At 33.6% G+C, this 15,699-nt stretch overlaps 1 protein-coding gene across 1 annotated transcript in view; it reads right to left on the bottom strand.

Moving 5' to 3' along the window:
• Bmp5 (bone morphogenetic protein 5) overlaps nucleotides 1-4,416 on the bottom strand; it is a 150,487-nt gene extending 146,071 nt beyond the window's left edge. Inside the window, exon 1 of the mRNA XM_008846120.2 lies at nucleotides 3,208-4,416. Within this exon, the coding sequence (XP_008844342.1) occupies nucleotides 3,208-3,697 (490 nt within the window). The 5' untranslated portion in view covers nucleotides 3,698-4,416. The remainder of the gene's footprint in view (nucleotides 1-3,207) is intronic.
• Nucleotides 4,417-15,699: the final 11,283 nt, after the last annotated feature.

Here is a 15,699-nt window from a genome sequence, read left to right as displayed (position 1 = left end):
TTTCTTCTAAAATATTCACATTATATAATTTTAGTTATACTATCATTAAACATTTAAATGAAATATTGTTGCCTAGATTTTCAGAAATATCCCACAGGCTTATCTTTACATGACAGGAATTATGTACTGAAAGTGTATAATTTAATTTCTCCCTCATTTGCATAGGTATTTCACATTATAAACTATGTAAACTTTGGAAAAATAGATCTGAAAAAGAAAAAAAAATTCCAGGAATATATTTTTTGGCCCCAACAAAATTAAGCAGTATCACTTAAACAAGTATTTAACTAAAATTCAACAAAATCAAGGTAAAAAAATCACAGAGAATTTAACCTGTAAAAGTCTCTTACTATAATAATAACAATATTTGGTCCAATCATTTATATTTGCTTCTTTAAAGTGAATAAATCACTAAGGTAATTTAAACAAAAATAATGAATTTGGTTTTATGTCTAGCTGTTTACATGGCCTACACCAACTTTTTTAGATTTTATTTTGTCTTTCAGTAAATTATAGCCTATTTTTCATTTAGGAATATAATATCAATTGCACATGAAGTTTTAAAAGTAAATATTATGTTAAATATGATTCTTAGTTTGAATCAAAAATTGTTCCTGTTGGGTGAAACGCATTCACAAAAATGTCTTAAATGTAGAAATCCCATTATTAGGCTTGAAAACAACAATGTGGACACTTCATGTGAAAGGGTTCTGGCAGAGCTTTTCTAGATAACTCACCTTATTGTGGGAAATAGCACAGCAGCTGTTAACCCATATATCCAGGTGACGTCTTGAGAGCACATCCCCTGCTATTACCATGGAGACTTCATTTGCACTTGGTCCCTACTACATGCACATTTTTTGAGATACTAAAGTAATAAAATCCTCTTGTTCTTCCTAACAGCATAAGAGACATTACAGGTGATACCTGAAACTTTTTGTGCAGTTCCTAATGATAGTGTACATTTATCTGAGTATACTTTATTTATGGAAGAAATACAGAAGTGGGAGTTTTGTACTAAGTAGTGATTGACTGAAAGTTTGGGTGTATTTGTGGGCATGTTTTAAGGGTAGTAAAATGTAGCTCAGTTTTCCTTCAGGACAACTACAAGAAACTCCCTGTTATGAGAATCAGTTTTATGGGAATTTCTCGTGAGACATTTATTTGGTGATTATTAAGTAAAGAAGAAATCATATGGTTTGTTATTGAGACTAAATCATCACTTGGAGCATGACAAAAATAAGCAAAGTTTTCTAAAGTTTATATCTGTTATTGTTTACCTAGAATACAATAAATAATTATTGTGTTGATCTAAATTTATAAACAACTATGCTATTACAATATGACCAACACAAGAAAAATTTAATTGATTTGAAAGCAAAAATATTAATGATAAAAGAGGATTCTATAAATCATTGAATAAGCTGTTTAGTTTTATTTTTCAACTTTATCTATATTCATAAAAATAATGGCACACAACTTAAAAAATATAATTCTTTTCTAAAATAACAATATTAGGAATGATCAAAGTATCCAAATAGTACAAAACATATTAACAGGACAAATTCATGACTGAGCTTCTGTTGCTTAAAGTTGTCACACATTTTCCTCTGTCATATTCCTAAAACCTGTACTGATACTTTAGCAATTTGCTCTTCAAATAAGTAAGTTATGGCAAATTAATTTTTTTTCTATTGTTGTTAATATTGATATTAATTTGAATTATTGAATAATACTTTAGAAATGCTACAAAGTAAAATGTACCACGAGAAACATTTGCATATGCAATCAAACCAATTTAAAATTAAGTTCTATTTTAGTTCTAAAGGAAACCTGCTAATTACATGTGCAAAAGAAAATGCCTTCAGAAAGAAGTCCAGAGCACCTGACATGCAGCAAATGATGACTTTCTTAAGCTTAGCACTGAGAGCTTTGTCTCTAGTAACACAAAATGTATGCTTTAGTAAGCCCCTTGTCCCTCATGCTAGGATTGCTGAGAGCAAGCGAGCATACTGAGAAACACGCTGTACAAACAGAGCCACATGCCACCAAGATTGCTGCTATCTGACTTTTCAGAGTATTAGCATTTCCTTTGAGATATTATATGAGGAGGTCTTAAATTAAATACACAGGAAAATACGTTGAATTTAAAACAACACAGACTGCATTTTAAACAAAACACTTAGAAGGTTTACTTTACAAAGTTCTCAATTCCTTAAAGTTGATTAAATTTGTTAGTAAAAGTTTTAAACTTAAAAATAAAATACATTTAATGCTACTTTCCTTTGAATTTAAAAATATAGTCAATTCAGCTTTAGTTTATACTGTGTTTACAGATAGAACAGCCTATGCAAAAATCATTTAAGTAACTAAATTCTTTAATATTATTGTGATGTAAAATATCGGGCAGTAATTTGCTATTTGCTATTGTCAGTATGTTTAAATATAATGAAGTGCCAGCACAAAATGGAATGTAACTTAAAATATTCAACAAGAATATTTTTGTTGCTATTTACAGAAATTATCAAATAAATATTTTTATCTCAAGTTAAAGGAGTTTATATTAGTCAATGCCATGAAAGCGTATTTTACACTTCCCTTGTATAAAAATCAGTAGACCTCTTTACCTTTTAATCTTCGAAGTTACGGAATGTTAAATTGAAACTTTTCTATTTTTCAATGATCTTTGATAGTAGTATTTTACGGTATAATTTGATCTTAATTAATTTCTATGACGATTATTACAATGATTTCTTCTTCCAGATTAGAATTTTTAAGTAGCATATGATTATGTGCTTTTATATGCTTTTTAAGTTACTATTGAAAATGGCTTGGAAATTTACCTTTGCTTTTCCATACATAAATGCTTGTTTCTGATTTTTTTTCCTTTTTGCCCAAAGCATTGCTATCCTTATAAATTTCCCTTTTTATACTATTGCATTTTTATACACATATTTAAATAAAATTTAACAAGCTCTGAAAAGACCAAATTATGACTGTTTAATTTTAGCTTTTCATGTTAACTACATATGACTCTGTAACCAAAAGCAAAATCTTAATCAATGAAAGAAAGGAAACAGAAGCCATAAAGGAGAGTTACAGAAAATGACTTTCTATAAACATGGCCACCTACCAACCAGCTACTTTACCATTAGGAAAACTTCCACTTTACAATAACACAGATGAACAAATAAATGAACGACATACCTAGGTTGACAAAGCTCATGACCATGTCAGCATCATTCAGAAAGTTGGTATCATGTAGGCTGGCTAAAGGAGGACTTTGAGTAGTCAGAGGAGTCGTTCGAGACAACTGTATGCGGTGAACAAATTCATTGGGAGCGGGTGGGTATCCCTTTCTTGCCCCTCTGCTCTCTCCTGCCAGGGAGACTCTCACCAAGTATTCAGGCTCTTTGGAATTTTCTTCATTGGCCATTGCATTGTATAGATCCAGCATGTAGAGAGGTGCAGACGACGCTTGTTTTCCAGGTGAAAACGGTCTGGGTCTATGAGGCAAACCCAAAATAGAGAGAATTTCCCTCTGTATTTCCCGTCTTTCATGGTTCCGTAGTCTTCTATAAATAAAACTGGAATGAACATGATTGTCTCCCAAACCTCCCTCTGTATAACCCACTAGAACCCAGCAGCTCCAGAGGAAACCCACAATACCCCTAAGTAAAAATACAGTCAGATGCATTTTTGTCCAAAAGCAAAAGTTATTTTTTTAATTCTTCTTTTTCACTTAAAAGAAAAAAAAAATCCAAGTTCCTAGGAGGTACACTTTCCCAATAGTTGTAAAAAAAAAATTCACCTATTCTTCATGACACTGACATTTCTGAACACATCCTCACAAATTTTCCTGTCCTATTTTAAATATTTTGGAATGTATCAAGAATAGTTATTTCCAAGAAAACTGGCATTCAGATTTCTAATTATCCACAGTTGCTAAGAAATTTTGCTTCATTGATGTAGGAAAAGCCGGTTAAAATTATTTGATCAAATAACCTGTGCATTCCTAGGTGAATTTATGAGAATCAGGCCTTTTGTATTTGAATTAAGGAAAGCTGATCTTCTGATAAACTGTAGTTCCCAAGTTCTCTTCACTTGCTCTTGAGTCCTTCTCAGCCCTTGAGCTCCTTCCAAGAAAATCCTGAGGTCTGAATCACAGATCTATGCTGATCTGTACCTTGGTGTTGGAATTTTATTTGTCCGGCTGCCCGGTGATAACTTTAACATCTTTGTATCCTCAGTGTAAAACAAGACTCAAGGTTATACTCTTCAAGTGAATGTGTTTCCCTGAATTTACTTGAAATTCTTCCTGTAAGTCCATTCAATCTCTTCCTCCTTCTTACAGCTAATTCCACCTCCAGCAGGCACAAGTATACCAGCCCTCTTCAAGAGAGATCTAAAGAGAAATGTAAGCACAATGCTGCTGGGAAAGAAGACGCTTCTCATTGTAACTTGAAACTGGTAAAGCTAAAAAGAAGTTAACCCTTTTGCTACCAGAAATGCCTCCATTTTCACAATTTTATAACCATGCATATAACAAAGAACAGTGATATATGGGGCATACGAGTTCCAAGGAAAATAAAAGCCAGTTTCCAAATAGCAGACTGAAAAATTTGCCACCTTTTTATTTGACATGTTTTAGATCTTTTTAATGGCATGCAGTTAATACATTTCAATATTAGGTCTCCCGGTTGTAGCTAAGTTGACTTGGTACGTCTCAGTTCCATATATATGTTTACTAACTTTTGAAAACCATTAAAATTTACATTTTTAAAAATGAAAGGAGAAATTGAAAATGAGAGCAAATTTATTGTTTTTTAATGATAGCCAGATATTTTAAAATATAAAGTAGGCAGTTAATCAATATAGCAAATATATCTATCTGCCAAGAGATTAGTTGTAATTTTGGAATGGTGATTAAATAGTTTAGACTTAACTGTCTTTACTTATCAAATTTTAAGCAGAAATATATATATATATTTCTCTTATTAAATGAGTACAGTTGAAATAGAAAATTTAATATACACTATCATCATTCTTAAATTCTGTCTTTGCTGTTGAAATATAGACATACTTAAAAGTTAGATATTTTTATCATAAATTATACTTATAACTGATTTGTTTTAAGTCATGCAAATAAACACCAGTTGGACTGGAGATTGAATACTCTTCATGACTACATGCAGATTGAAGCTAAACTTTGACGGGTAGACCAGGGAAAGTGTGCACCTTCCTAAACTGCCATACCTAATCTGAGGAAATGAGCAAAGTATGTGTTTATCCTTAATGGTTAATGCCTTTAAAATTTGGAAGTCTGCAATGTTTCTGTGCTGCTATAATTTTCCTCTCTAGCACTCACTTAACCTTAGTGCACACAGTGCTTTCATTGTCTGAGACAGCATTCTGATACTAAGGTAAATTTATTGAGTACATTCTAGAACTGTTATGAAATTTTAATATTTTTTCTTTGCCTAGAGCTGCCTAGCTCGTTGTTTAATTTCTTTTAACATATTTCCTCTGAGTGAAAGGTAAAGTCATATTTTTTACCATATAGCATACCATAATAGCAGACTTAAATGCTGGCACTGAACATTTGCTGTAAAAGACACGTGACAAAGAAGAGCAATCAGGAGCATGGATTCGGACTGAAGAAATAGCTTTACAATAAGAAATGGTTTGCACTACTAAAATTCCAGGAACTGTTTACTTAACATCCAAACCAGTGATTTTTGGTCACCAGTACAGATTCAGACCAAATATTTTATGCATTACTTCAGATAAAGTGGGCTTTGGTTTTCCTCTGTGTTTTAAAATAGATTTTCAAAGTTATGAATTTGCTTCATGTTTCTGAAGGACAACAGAACTACACAATAAAAACTGTCTTGCTACAGGAAGAAACAATTTATATTACCTTCCATACGCACTGCTTCTTCCCTAAAATACTTTTGAAAAATAAAAACGAGACATGTCACAAATCTCAAAAATTTGTTTTCTAGAAACACGATTTACACTATCAATAGGTGTAAGTGTAATTTAATTGCTTACCCAGGCACATAGCCTTCCCTTGTACTGGAAATAAGTTCCTAGCACATTTGCTCAGATTTTAGTATCTTGTCTCTCCCTACCTTCCTTTTGAACTCAGACTAGATGCAGCAAACTCATTTTTCAAAAGGTCAATATGTGCAATAAGAGGGAGAAAATAAAGAAAAAGATCATCTAAGAACACACAGGAAATACTAGGTTCTAAGTTAAAAGGTAGACTCATTTTCAATTAAATGTAAATGTATTTTACCGCAGCCTAGATCTTACGTAGATTTGAAAGAGAAATTTGAAAGATAAAGTAATTTTTCAACTGAACAGTAGGAAGATTCCAGATTTTGGAATTTTGCTTCTATGAAGAATTGAGCGTACTGTATAATCACATGCAGAAAAGAAGAGGTGTAGTTAGGAGAAAGACCTGAGTCATCACAAGAACTATCATCAAAGATCATGAAGAAAAGACGCTTTCACAAACTCAACTCTGTCCCCTCTGTTTTGAAACAGAGTCAGGATTCTAAGAAACTTTTCTTTACTGTGGCTATTTTTTGAAGTTTAACTTGTCCTTGTTAAAATCTGACACTCTTGTCTCTCGATATATGAAGCAACTGTATCCAATCAACTGATTTCAATTTTTCCAGGTTTTCTAAAGAAACTTGCTCAACATATATTTGATTTGTAAATCTTTTTTTTAATTATTATTCTAGAAATGCTCTTTGGATTTCACTTAATTTTTCTCATAAAAACAAAGGGTCTGGAAGGAGTAAGGTAAAAAGGTGACAGGAAGACCCCTAGGAGGCCAGAGAAGCTTATAGCAAAGAGAGATCAGGCAAGGCCCCCCTTCTAAAAAGTAGATGGTGTATACACCACCCCGAAGTAAGGCAGAGCAGCACTGCAATACCATCAACACAGTAACCTTAAAAGTACTGGAACCCGGGGCAGCATACCTACCCTTTCAAAAAAATCTTGTTACTAGCTGTTAAAGGAAAACTAAGAAATGAATACTGAAGTCACTGAATTTTGAAAACTCTCATACTATTTTAATGAATTGTAACAGTATTGAGTGATTTTATATTAACAGAATTTTAATTTTCTCTCTCTCTCTTTTTTTTGTCTTTTTGAGACAGGGTCTCCCTGTAGCCCCAGGTGGCCTAGAATTCACTGGGTAGACCAGGCTGACTCTGAACTCAGAGATCCATTTGCCTCTGCCTCCCAAGTGCTGAGATTAAAGGCGTGTGTCACCATGCCCAGGATTTTTTAATATGCTCTGTATTGTACGTTTCTAAGATTGTTTCATGAGGGTAGGTATTATAACAATTATTTATTGAGAAAATAAAGCAACATTTAACCATTAAAAATTAGCCAGTATTAGTGAAATATCAGTCTATGGTTACATATGAGTGCTAGATTCCAACTAACTCATTTAATTATTCAGCTAAATCCAAATTTTGCCATATCCATCATCCATATAGACACATTTTAAACAATTAAGTTAATCAGTGAGAAGTTACATAGTCAGTCATGAAGGATCCTTTCTTTTACATAGCTCTTTATAATACTTTTTTAAATAGCTCTTTAAAAACTTACCATAACACCTCATTTGGATAATTAATTCATTTGGAAAATATGCATTGTATGATTCTCATTTAACTATTGAAAGCTATATGCTTTACTTGCAACCAATATATTAAAACAGGATTCTTTTCCTTACAGGTTTTATCATTGTTCATTATTGTCATTACCAGTTCAATTAATTTAATAGCACAAAATTATTACTTAAATGTAGCATTTAAACAAGATAGATTTCTGCTTTTTTGAAATGCCAGCCAGAATGCAAGCTGAATGAAAATAAGGACTGACTTGATTTTGTTCACTGTGTCAAGCAGTGCATAATAGAGGACCAACATTCCTTGGACTGATTTTTTTTTTTTTTAGAAGAAGCATTTCATTACAGCTTTAACATATTCAATGACAATTTCCAGAGCAAAGATACATCTCTTACAAAAGTGACTATAAAATTTTTAAGTTCACATTTGGATTAATACAGTTATACAATATTGAACTCAGTATAAACTCTGTAATACATAAAATAGAATGAGTTTTTAACCTTTAAAAAAGATCTCCATTTCATTTTAAAATATACTGTTTCTTACAGAAAGACTCATTGTTTTTGCTAATAACACTTAGATGTTGGGAGGCTTTGGGAGGGTACCATCTGGGAAGTGGGTATATAGATGAATAAGATTGTTTGGGATGTTCTGTGCGATATACATACAAAAAAATTAACAAATTTAAAAATGAGCTATATTTGAGGAAGAAGCATAAAAATTTACATCATGTTAAGTAGTAAAGGTGATAAACATTACCACTGAAGTCTACCTGATGACTTTATATCTATACACAGGTGCCAAGGATCTGAGCACAACTGACCATGACTAGTAATAATCAGATACATCCAGATTAGGGACTGATTTTTTTTTTAACAAAGGTGCACACTATTATAAGGGACATAATTTAGCACATTTTCTTTCTAGAAATAGTTACAAGGACTCATTAGCTTACAAGATGATGAAATATTCTATCTTTTAGTTGGTTCTCATAAACTATTAAGGGCTTCTTTCATTTTTAAAGAAGCTTGCTTCTGTCTTCATTGACCACAGTAATGAGTCTAATTTCAAAATTCTGTCAATGTTAGACAATTGCCATGACTCAGAAGGAAAAGAATTACGTAATGAGCTGCACTAAGATTCACAAATCCTTTGCTCTATCATTACAGAGAAGTCCTACTGAATTAAAACTGCTCCTGATAGATATGAGTACCTTCTGTTTTGATCAGCTAATACTTCGCTCCTTTGAAGGACAATGGTTTATTTTATGTGTGTGAAGGCTAATCTTTTTAACTTGATTAGATTTGGGGTCAATTAAGAGACATGTTTCTGGGTAAGTCTGTAAGGTATTTCCTGTAGGGTTGCTGAGGAGGAAGGCACTCCCTCAGAACAGTGGTGGCCAGCTATGAAGAAGTCTGAGGGAACACCAGGGATCTTTGCACCTGCTTGGCTAGTCTTCTAGTTTGTACATGCATCTACTCTGTTGCTTTTGCCACTGCTGCTGCCACTGTTACCATTCTTTGCTGACATCAGAACCCAGCTTCTTTGGCCTTTCAAACTGGACTGAAGACCAGCAACTCTCCAGGAATCTTCCAGGCCTTCGGTGCTATAGGGAGACTGTGGAGGGGTGGATATTCACAGACTGAGCAGCTACTGGGTTGTCAGCCTCTGCAGAGTGCAGGCAGCCACTGTTTAACTACCCAGCCCATATCAAGTCATCCCATCTAGTAAGTGCCCTCTTTTATGTTCAATCTACCTGCTCTGTTCCTCTAGGGAACCTTAATTAATACAATGAGTTTGGCTTTTCCCTAGTGGTATCGCTTTCATGGCCAATAACAATTCAAGAAAATCTGAAAATAACAATAGTTTGTTAATTAAACTTTAACAATTAATGAAATCCCCTTCAAAGGCTCAGCAGAGTGGTGCTACACAGGAGACAGGGATGACGTGGGCACGGAGAAAACGGTTAATAAGGTATGTAAGAGAGCAACAAAGTCAGATTCTAAACCTCACATTCTTGCAGATGTCTGACTCTAACCAACACATTGAGCAATTCAAAACTTGTACAAATGTGACAGTTCAATGACAGGTACAATGTCCAATTTACCCTAATAATTCCCCATTAAGTACAAGATTTAAAAACTGCTTAATGCTAATTTTTTAAAAATAAATAGCTATATTTTTCCTTGGTATCTTTTGTTAAACTAAAGGCAAAATATTTCACAGACTCTTCAAAAACTTTAGGATAAGTTTAGGCTTAACAAATTAGCTTCAAATATGTCACAGATATTGTCCATTAGAAATAAAAAAACATATAATTACCTAAGAGCCTCTGCAAATTAAAAGAATATGAATTATGTTTTCTAATACACAATAATGTAAGAAAACATAGTTACTAATCAGAAAGATGGAAAGTTAATAATATTTGAGGGATAACTATATAAAAATCCCTTTAATAAAAAAGTTCTCTGGTGAGTTTGAACAGAAGACTTGCTACTCATAGATAGAGGGATATTTTAAGAAATGCTGATAATGGGCCATACAGTTGAAACTCTTGGTAGGGACTCAAAAATCAGTACTTCTTAATAATGAGTGATAAATGTAATTAAAGTTGAAAATCTCTAACAAATATTCTGGGCAAAATGTAAATGACAGTACATAAAAAAAAAAAAAACTATGTTTCAGTATCATAAAAAGGATTTCTAAATAAGAAGTATTTTTCCTGATTGTTACTGAGATTCCATGATCTTTAAAAAATCTTTATTTAAAAAATACACAATGTTTACTCCAGAAAACATTTTGTGGCATCTATACAAGAAATAGCAGCTTAGTGCAGACCTATGGTGGTAATGCATAGAAAGTCCATGCATTTTGCTCTTGTCAGTTATTTCTAAAATCTTTGCTTGGGTATTTATATTTAAATCCTGAATTAAACACATTTTTCTACCTGCAGACTGGCACTGTGTCATAAAATAGGTACAGAAACATTTCTCAAAACGGCATCTACTTACTACACAATTTTCAGTTCTTTCCTGTGTTATACTGCATAAGGCCTCCTTCATTTAAAAAATATTTTATTTATTATTTTTATGTGTATGAGTGTATTGCCTGCATGTATATAAGTGAACCTGTGTCATACAATGCCCAAGGAGTTCAGAAAAGGGCATCAGATCCCCTGAAACTGGAGTTACAGGTGGTTGTAAGCCTCCATGTCAGTGCTAGGAACTGAACTCAGGTCCTCTGCAAGAGCAGCCAATGCTCTTATATGCTGAACCATCTCTCCAGTCCCAGGCTTCCTCCATGCAATTGAACTTCAGCATGCTTTTGAACATTCATTCAATCATTTGAACTCAAACAATTAACTTTGATGCTGGATCTGTTCATTTTTACGGTTTTCAGGCTGTTCTGATGTGTGGCAGGGCCTGTGTGCAAACTTTCCTCTGAAATATTTTTCTGCGCTGGATTTATTTTTCATCTTCACTTTCAACTTACTTTCTATATTTAAAAACCTATTCATTCTGTTTTTACATTTTTATTGTATCATTTTTATCTGTTACTCCGTTCACAATAAACTCTATCTCCATGCCTTTAATTTTAAAAGTCTTACCATCCCTAGTCTTCTTATCTAGCTCCCTCTTTCAAGTATGTCCCTGTTTTCTTATCTCTCACCTTTCACCACCTCTCTTTTCAGAGAGGGATTTCACTCTGCCCTCCCCCTTCTTTCTTTTTCCTTCTAGAATTGTTGAATAGTTGTATTTTCTACAGTTGCCTGTTCATTAGCAAGGCAGCAATGATACTAAGTTGCAATGATAATTTTTTCCTGTTTTGTAAGTGCATTTTTTTTTTTTTTTTGTCTTTTGGTGGCCCCAGCTGTCGTGGAACTCAGTATGTAGACCAGCCTGGCCTTAAACTCACAGAGATCCACCTGCCTCTGCTTCCCAAGTGCTGGGGCTACAGGCGTGCGCCACCACGCCCGGCTTATAAGTGCATTTTAAAAAGACATTTCTATGGAAATGGATGTAAATACTGTTGACTGTTTTCAGAGGCAAATTAAATCCTTTAGAAATGTAACTGTTAAAGTATGTCTGACCAAAATTATATTGGTGAAAATAATTACATCATTAACAATATAAATAATAAAATCCAAGGAAATAACTAAAATTATTTATTAAAACTGAAGTTGTAACTATATTATTCTACACATAGCATGACACATAATTATCACTGAGTTGCTTTCAATGTTTTTCTATCCAAAATGCAGCACATTTATGTTTATAAGCAGCTCTAATTCAACATACAGTATCATTTCATATTATGTCATCTAAAATTTCTTTTAAAGGGCTGGGGAGATGGCTCAGTGATTAAGAGCACTTACTGTTCTTCCAGAGGATAGAATTTTGGTTCTTCTATGGCTGCTCACAACCACACTGTGCTAGTCACTTTTCTGTTGCTGTGATAGAAATACTATGACCAAAGGAACTTATAAAAGGAAGAGTTTATTTAAGCTTATGGTTCCAAAGGGGTAGGAATCCACCACAGTGGGGAGGCATGGGTAGAGGAGGAGGGGAAGCTAAGCTCTCACATCTTCAAGCAGGCAAAGGGAACAAGAGAGCAACTCAGGATGTGGCAAGGCTTAAGAATTCTCTGAGCCCACCATCAATAATGTTCTTCCTCTAGCATGGCCACACCATCTAAGACCTCCCAAAACAGCACCACCAACTGGGGACAAAATGTCCAAATACTTGGAGCCTATGAGGGACCTTTTCATTCAAAGCATGACACATGTAATTTCAGTTCCAGAGAATTAAATGCCTTCTTCTGGCTTCCATAGGCACCAGTCATGCAGACAAAGCACTCAAACACACAAAATAAACATAAATGAAATAGTTTTTATAAATAAAAATAGAGTGTCTTTTTTTTTTTTTGGTCTTTTTGAGTTAGGGTCTTGCTGTAGCCCCAGCTGTCCTGGAACTCACTATGTAGACCAGGCTGGCCTTGAACTCACAGAGATCTGCCTGACTCTGCCTCCCAAATGCTGGGATTAAAGGCGTGAGCCACTACACCCAGCTTAGAATGTTTTAAGTCTTTCCAGAAACATTCTCTAAGTAAGATGCTTATCAATTGTATGTTACCTTCCAACCATTTTTTTTTTAGGGAAACAGAGTTAGGCTATTTGCAATTTCTGCAATTCCTCATGTGTAGACATAATGCTCATTTTTACATATTTTTGAATTGCTTCTTAATTCAGCAAGAAAGGTTTATTTAGATAAAGATCACTATGATAATAATCAGTAAACAATGCAATTGCTCTTTAGAGCCCACTAGGTGGCCAAAGTCCTGCCCACAGATACCTGGAGCAGTTCAAATACTTTTAACATTTTCTACTCAAAATCCTCAGATGTCATTAGGCATTTGGTTCCACAGTTGTTAGTACAAGAATATGGTAGCATGATCCTATCAAACTGAAGTATAAACCATTTACATACACTGAAATCAGAATCACTTAAAAGAATTAAATGGTAACTACAAGGGGTGAACTTAAAAACTCTGAGTGTAATACTGATGCTGTTATTTTTGCAACTAGCCACATGCTGTTAGAATCTTTCTAGCAAGTCACTTATCACTTAACATGTACTCAGAGCATGTCATAAAAATTCCTTGGTCCTTTTACTTAGTTTTCCATTTCAATGAATTACATGAGGGACATGTAAGAAGCATAGTGTTTGACAAAGAAACTGTCAGGAAACTATATTGACATCTCACTATCTGAATAACCTTGGAAAAGTCACTTTAGAATCACACAACTAGAGAGCAACCAGAAGCAGCAATTTAAGTGAATCAAATTCTTATCTGTGAAATGGTAGAAAAATATCTTACCAAGGGATAGTAAATGTGTTCAGTACAAGAATGTGTGAGAATATGCTTCATAAACACCAATGTTTCCTAACTTATATAGTTCAGGACAGTTGAAATTCTTGTTAGCTTTAGATTGGTTGTTCTAGAATGATAAACTAAGACATAATATTTCTACATTTTAATGGTAATGAAAAGAATATATTATTCTCCAAAATAACATCTTTATATCTGTGAAAATACAAGACTGACAAAGTCAGGCATTTTCTCTTGCTATCTTTCTGCAAAATCTCCTCAGAACATGAAAAGTTATACACTCTTTCACTCCTTGGTGATACCGTTTCACAGTTTTACAAGTCTATCTCAAGTCTGTTCCACTAGTACGCTAGTCAGTGGCAAAGGGCAGTGGCAAAGTCAAAAAGAGAAAATAATAATAAAACATAATAAGTAACTGCTCTACTAGTTACGTATGAGAAAATTTAGTGTATATTTGTTCTGAGGTTCTCCATTATTGTTGACAGATATGGTCAGTTTCTGAAAATGGTGTTTCCTCACCTTTGAGTCCAACAATATACAATAAAATCTGGGATTGGAAAATGGATATTTAAATTGCCTACTAGGATGCGATAGCTGCCAATGGGGACATTTACTGTATGGACTTTTTGTCACAGAACTGATTCAAACACTGGGCTTACTATTGTCTATTTTGTTGCATGTGATAAAAACTTAATACCTCTGCCTCAATTTCCTTGTTTTCAAACATTGGGTGCTATTAATATATATTATAGAGGATTATTATGATTGTCAATGACATAGTATGTGAATAGCCTTTTATAAACATAAAGCAATCATGATAGTAGCATTTGTAATGCATTACTCAGCATGTGACCATGAAAAATGTTTAATTGTCCTACCTTCATAGAAATTATTTATAATATTCAACATGCTACTGTACATTTAAAGTAAGCATATCTAGCAGAATTTGGAAATATAATATGTACCATCTTCAAGCAAATTTTACCATGAAGTCGTTTATTTAATTAGTTAATTACTACTATGCACACCATATCCTAAGACTGATCTTCCACAGCATATTTTGGGAAATAATCAATCTGTCTTGCAATAAATAACTGGGTAGGCAAGATAACATGGATTAGAAACATATTCTCAGAAACCAGACAGAATTTGAATGTTGCTTTCACATTTCATAGCTCTGTAATCACATTTTGTCTGAGTTTCATGATCTTTAAACTGAAGATGATAATTCTCATCATGTAGGGTTTTATAAAGATTAAATGAATTAGTAAAGATAAGATTTTGGATAACAATATAGAAAAAAATATTTAGCACGGGGGTTAGCATTTACTAAATTATAATCCTAGGAACCATTAGATTTTACTACTCTCTGGAGAGTTCTTAAGTATTTTAATATTGTTGAAATAAAACATTTCATTTATGTAGCTACATAATGTCAACACACTTCATCTCCTAAAGAACGTGTTCCCCTGCCAACAGGACCTGCTGCAGCACTAACTTTGTCACCAACATAAATAACTAAAACATTAATTCCTTTTTATTTATTTTCACAAAATCAAATACAAGAAACTTTTAATTCACCACCTAAAAATACCCATCATTCAAACACATAACACCTTTCTTTAAAGTTGATTTAAAATTAAAATTACTTTGTAGAATTCATTAATTACCTTTTTTAGTATTTCCAAATATAGTCATTTCATGTCTTCTATACACAGCAGGTAAAGTTCCCCAATTCAAAACTGTAGTCACAAGAAATGGGAGGGTTTTGTTCTTTGCTTTTTTTTTCTTCTCATTTTAATGACAATAGAAATGAGTCTTGGTATTTCCACCAAACCGAAAACAAAATTCCCTAAACATCCGCTTTAGAGTATTGATGCCAAGCTTTAGTTAAGAAAGTAGCAATTCTGGGACTGGAGAGATGGCTCAGCAGTTAAGAACACTGGTTGTTCTTGCAAAAGACCGGGATTCGAATCCCAGCACCCACATGGCACCTAACAACTTTCGGCAATACCAGTCCCAGGGGATCCAACAGCCTCTTTTGACCTCTGCAGGCATTGTACAATACAGGTACACTTACCTACATGCAGGCAATAGATGCATACCATAACATAAAAATAATAATTTTTTTTTTAAATTTATTGAGACAGGGTCTCCC

This window comes from Nannospalax galili, unplaced genomic scaffold (assembly GCF_000622305.1).
Source record: "Nannospalax galili isolate Female #2095 unplaced genomic scaffold, S.galili_v1.0 scaffold522, whole genome shotgun sequence".
Lineage (NCBI taxonomy): Eukaryota > Metazoa > Chordata > Mammalia > Rodentia > Spalacidae > Nannospalax > Nannospalax galili.
This window is presented reverse-complemented; position numbering and strand designations above follow the sequence as displayed.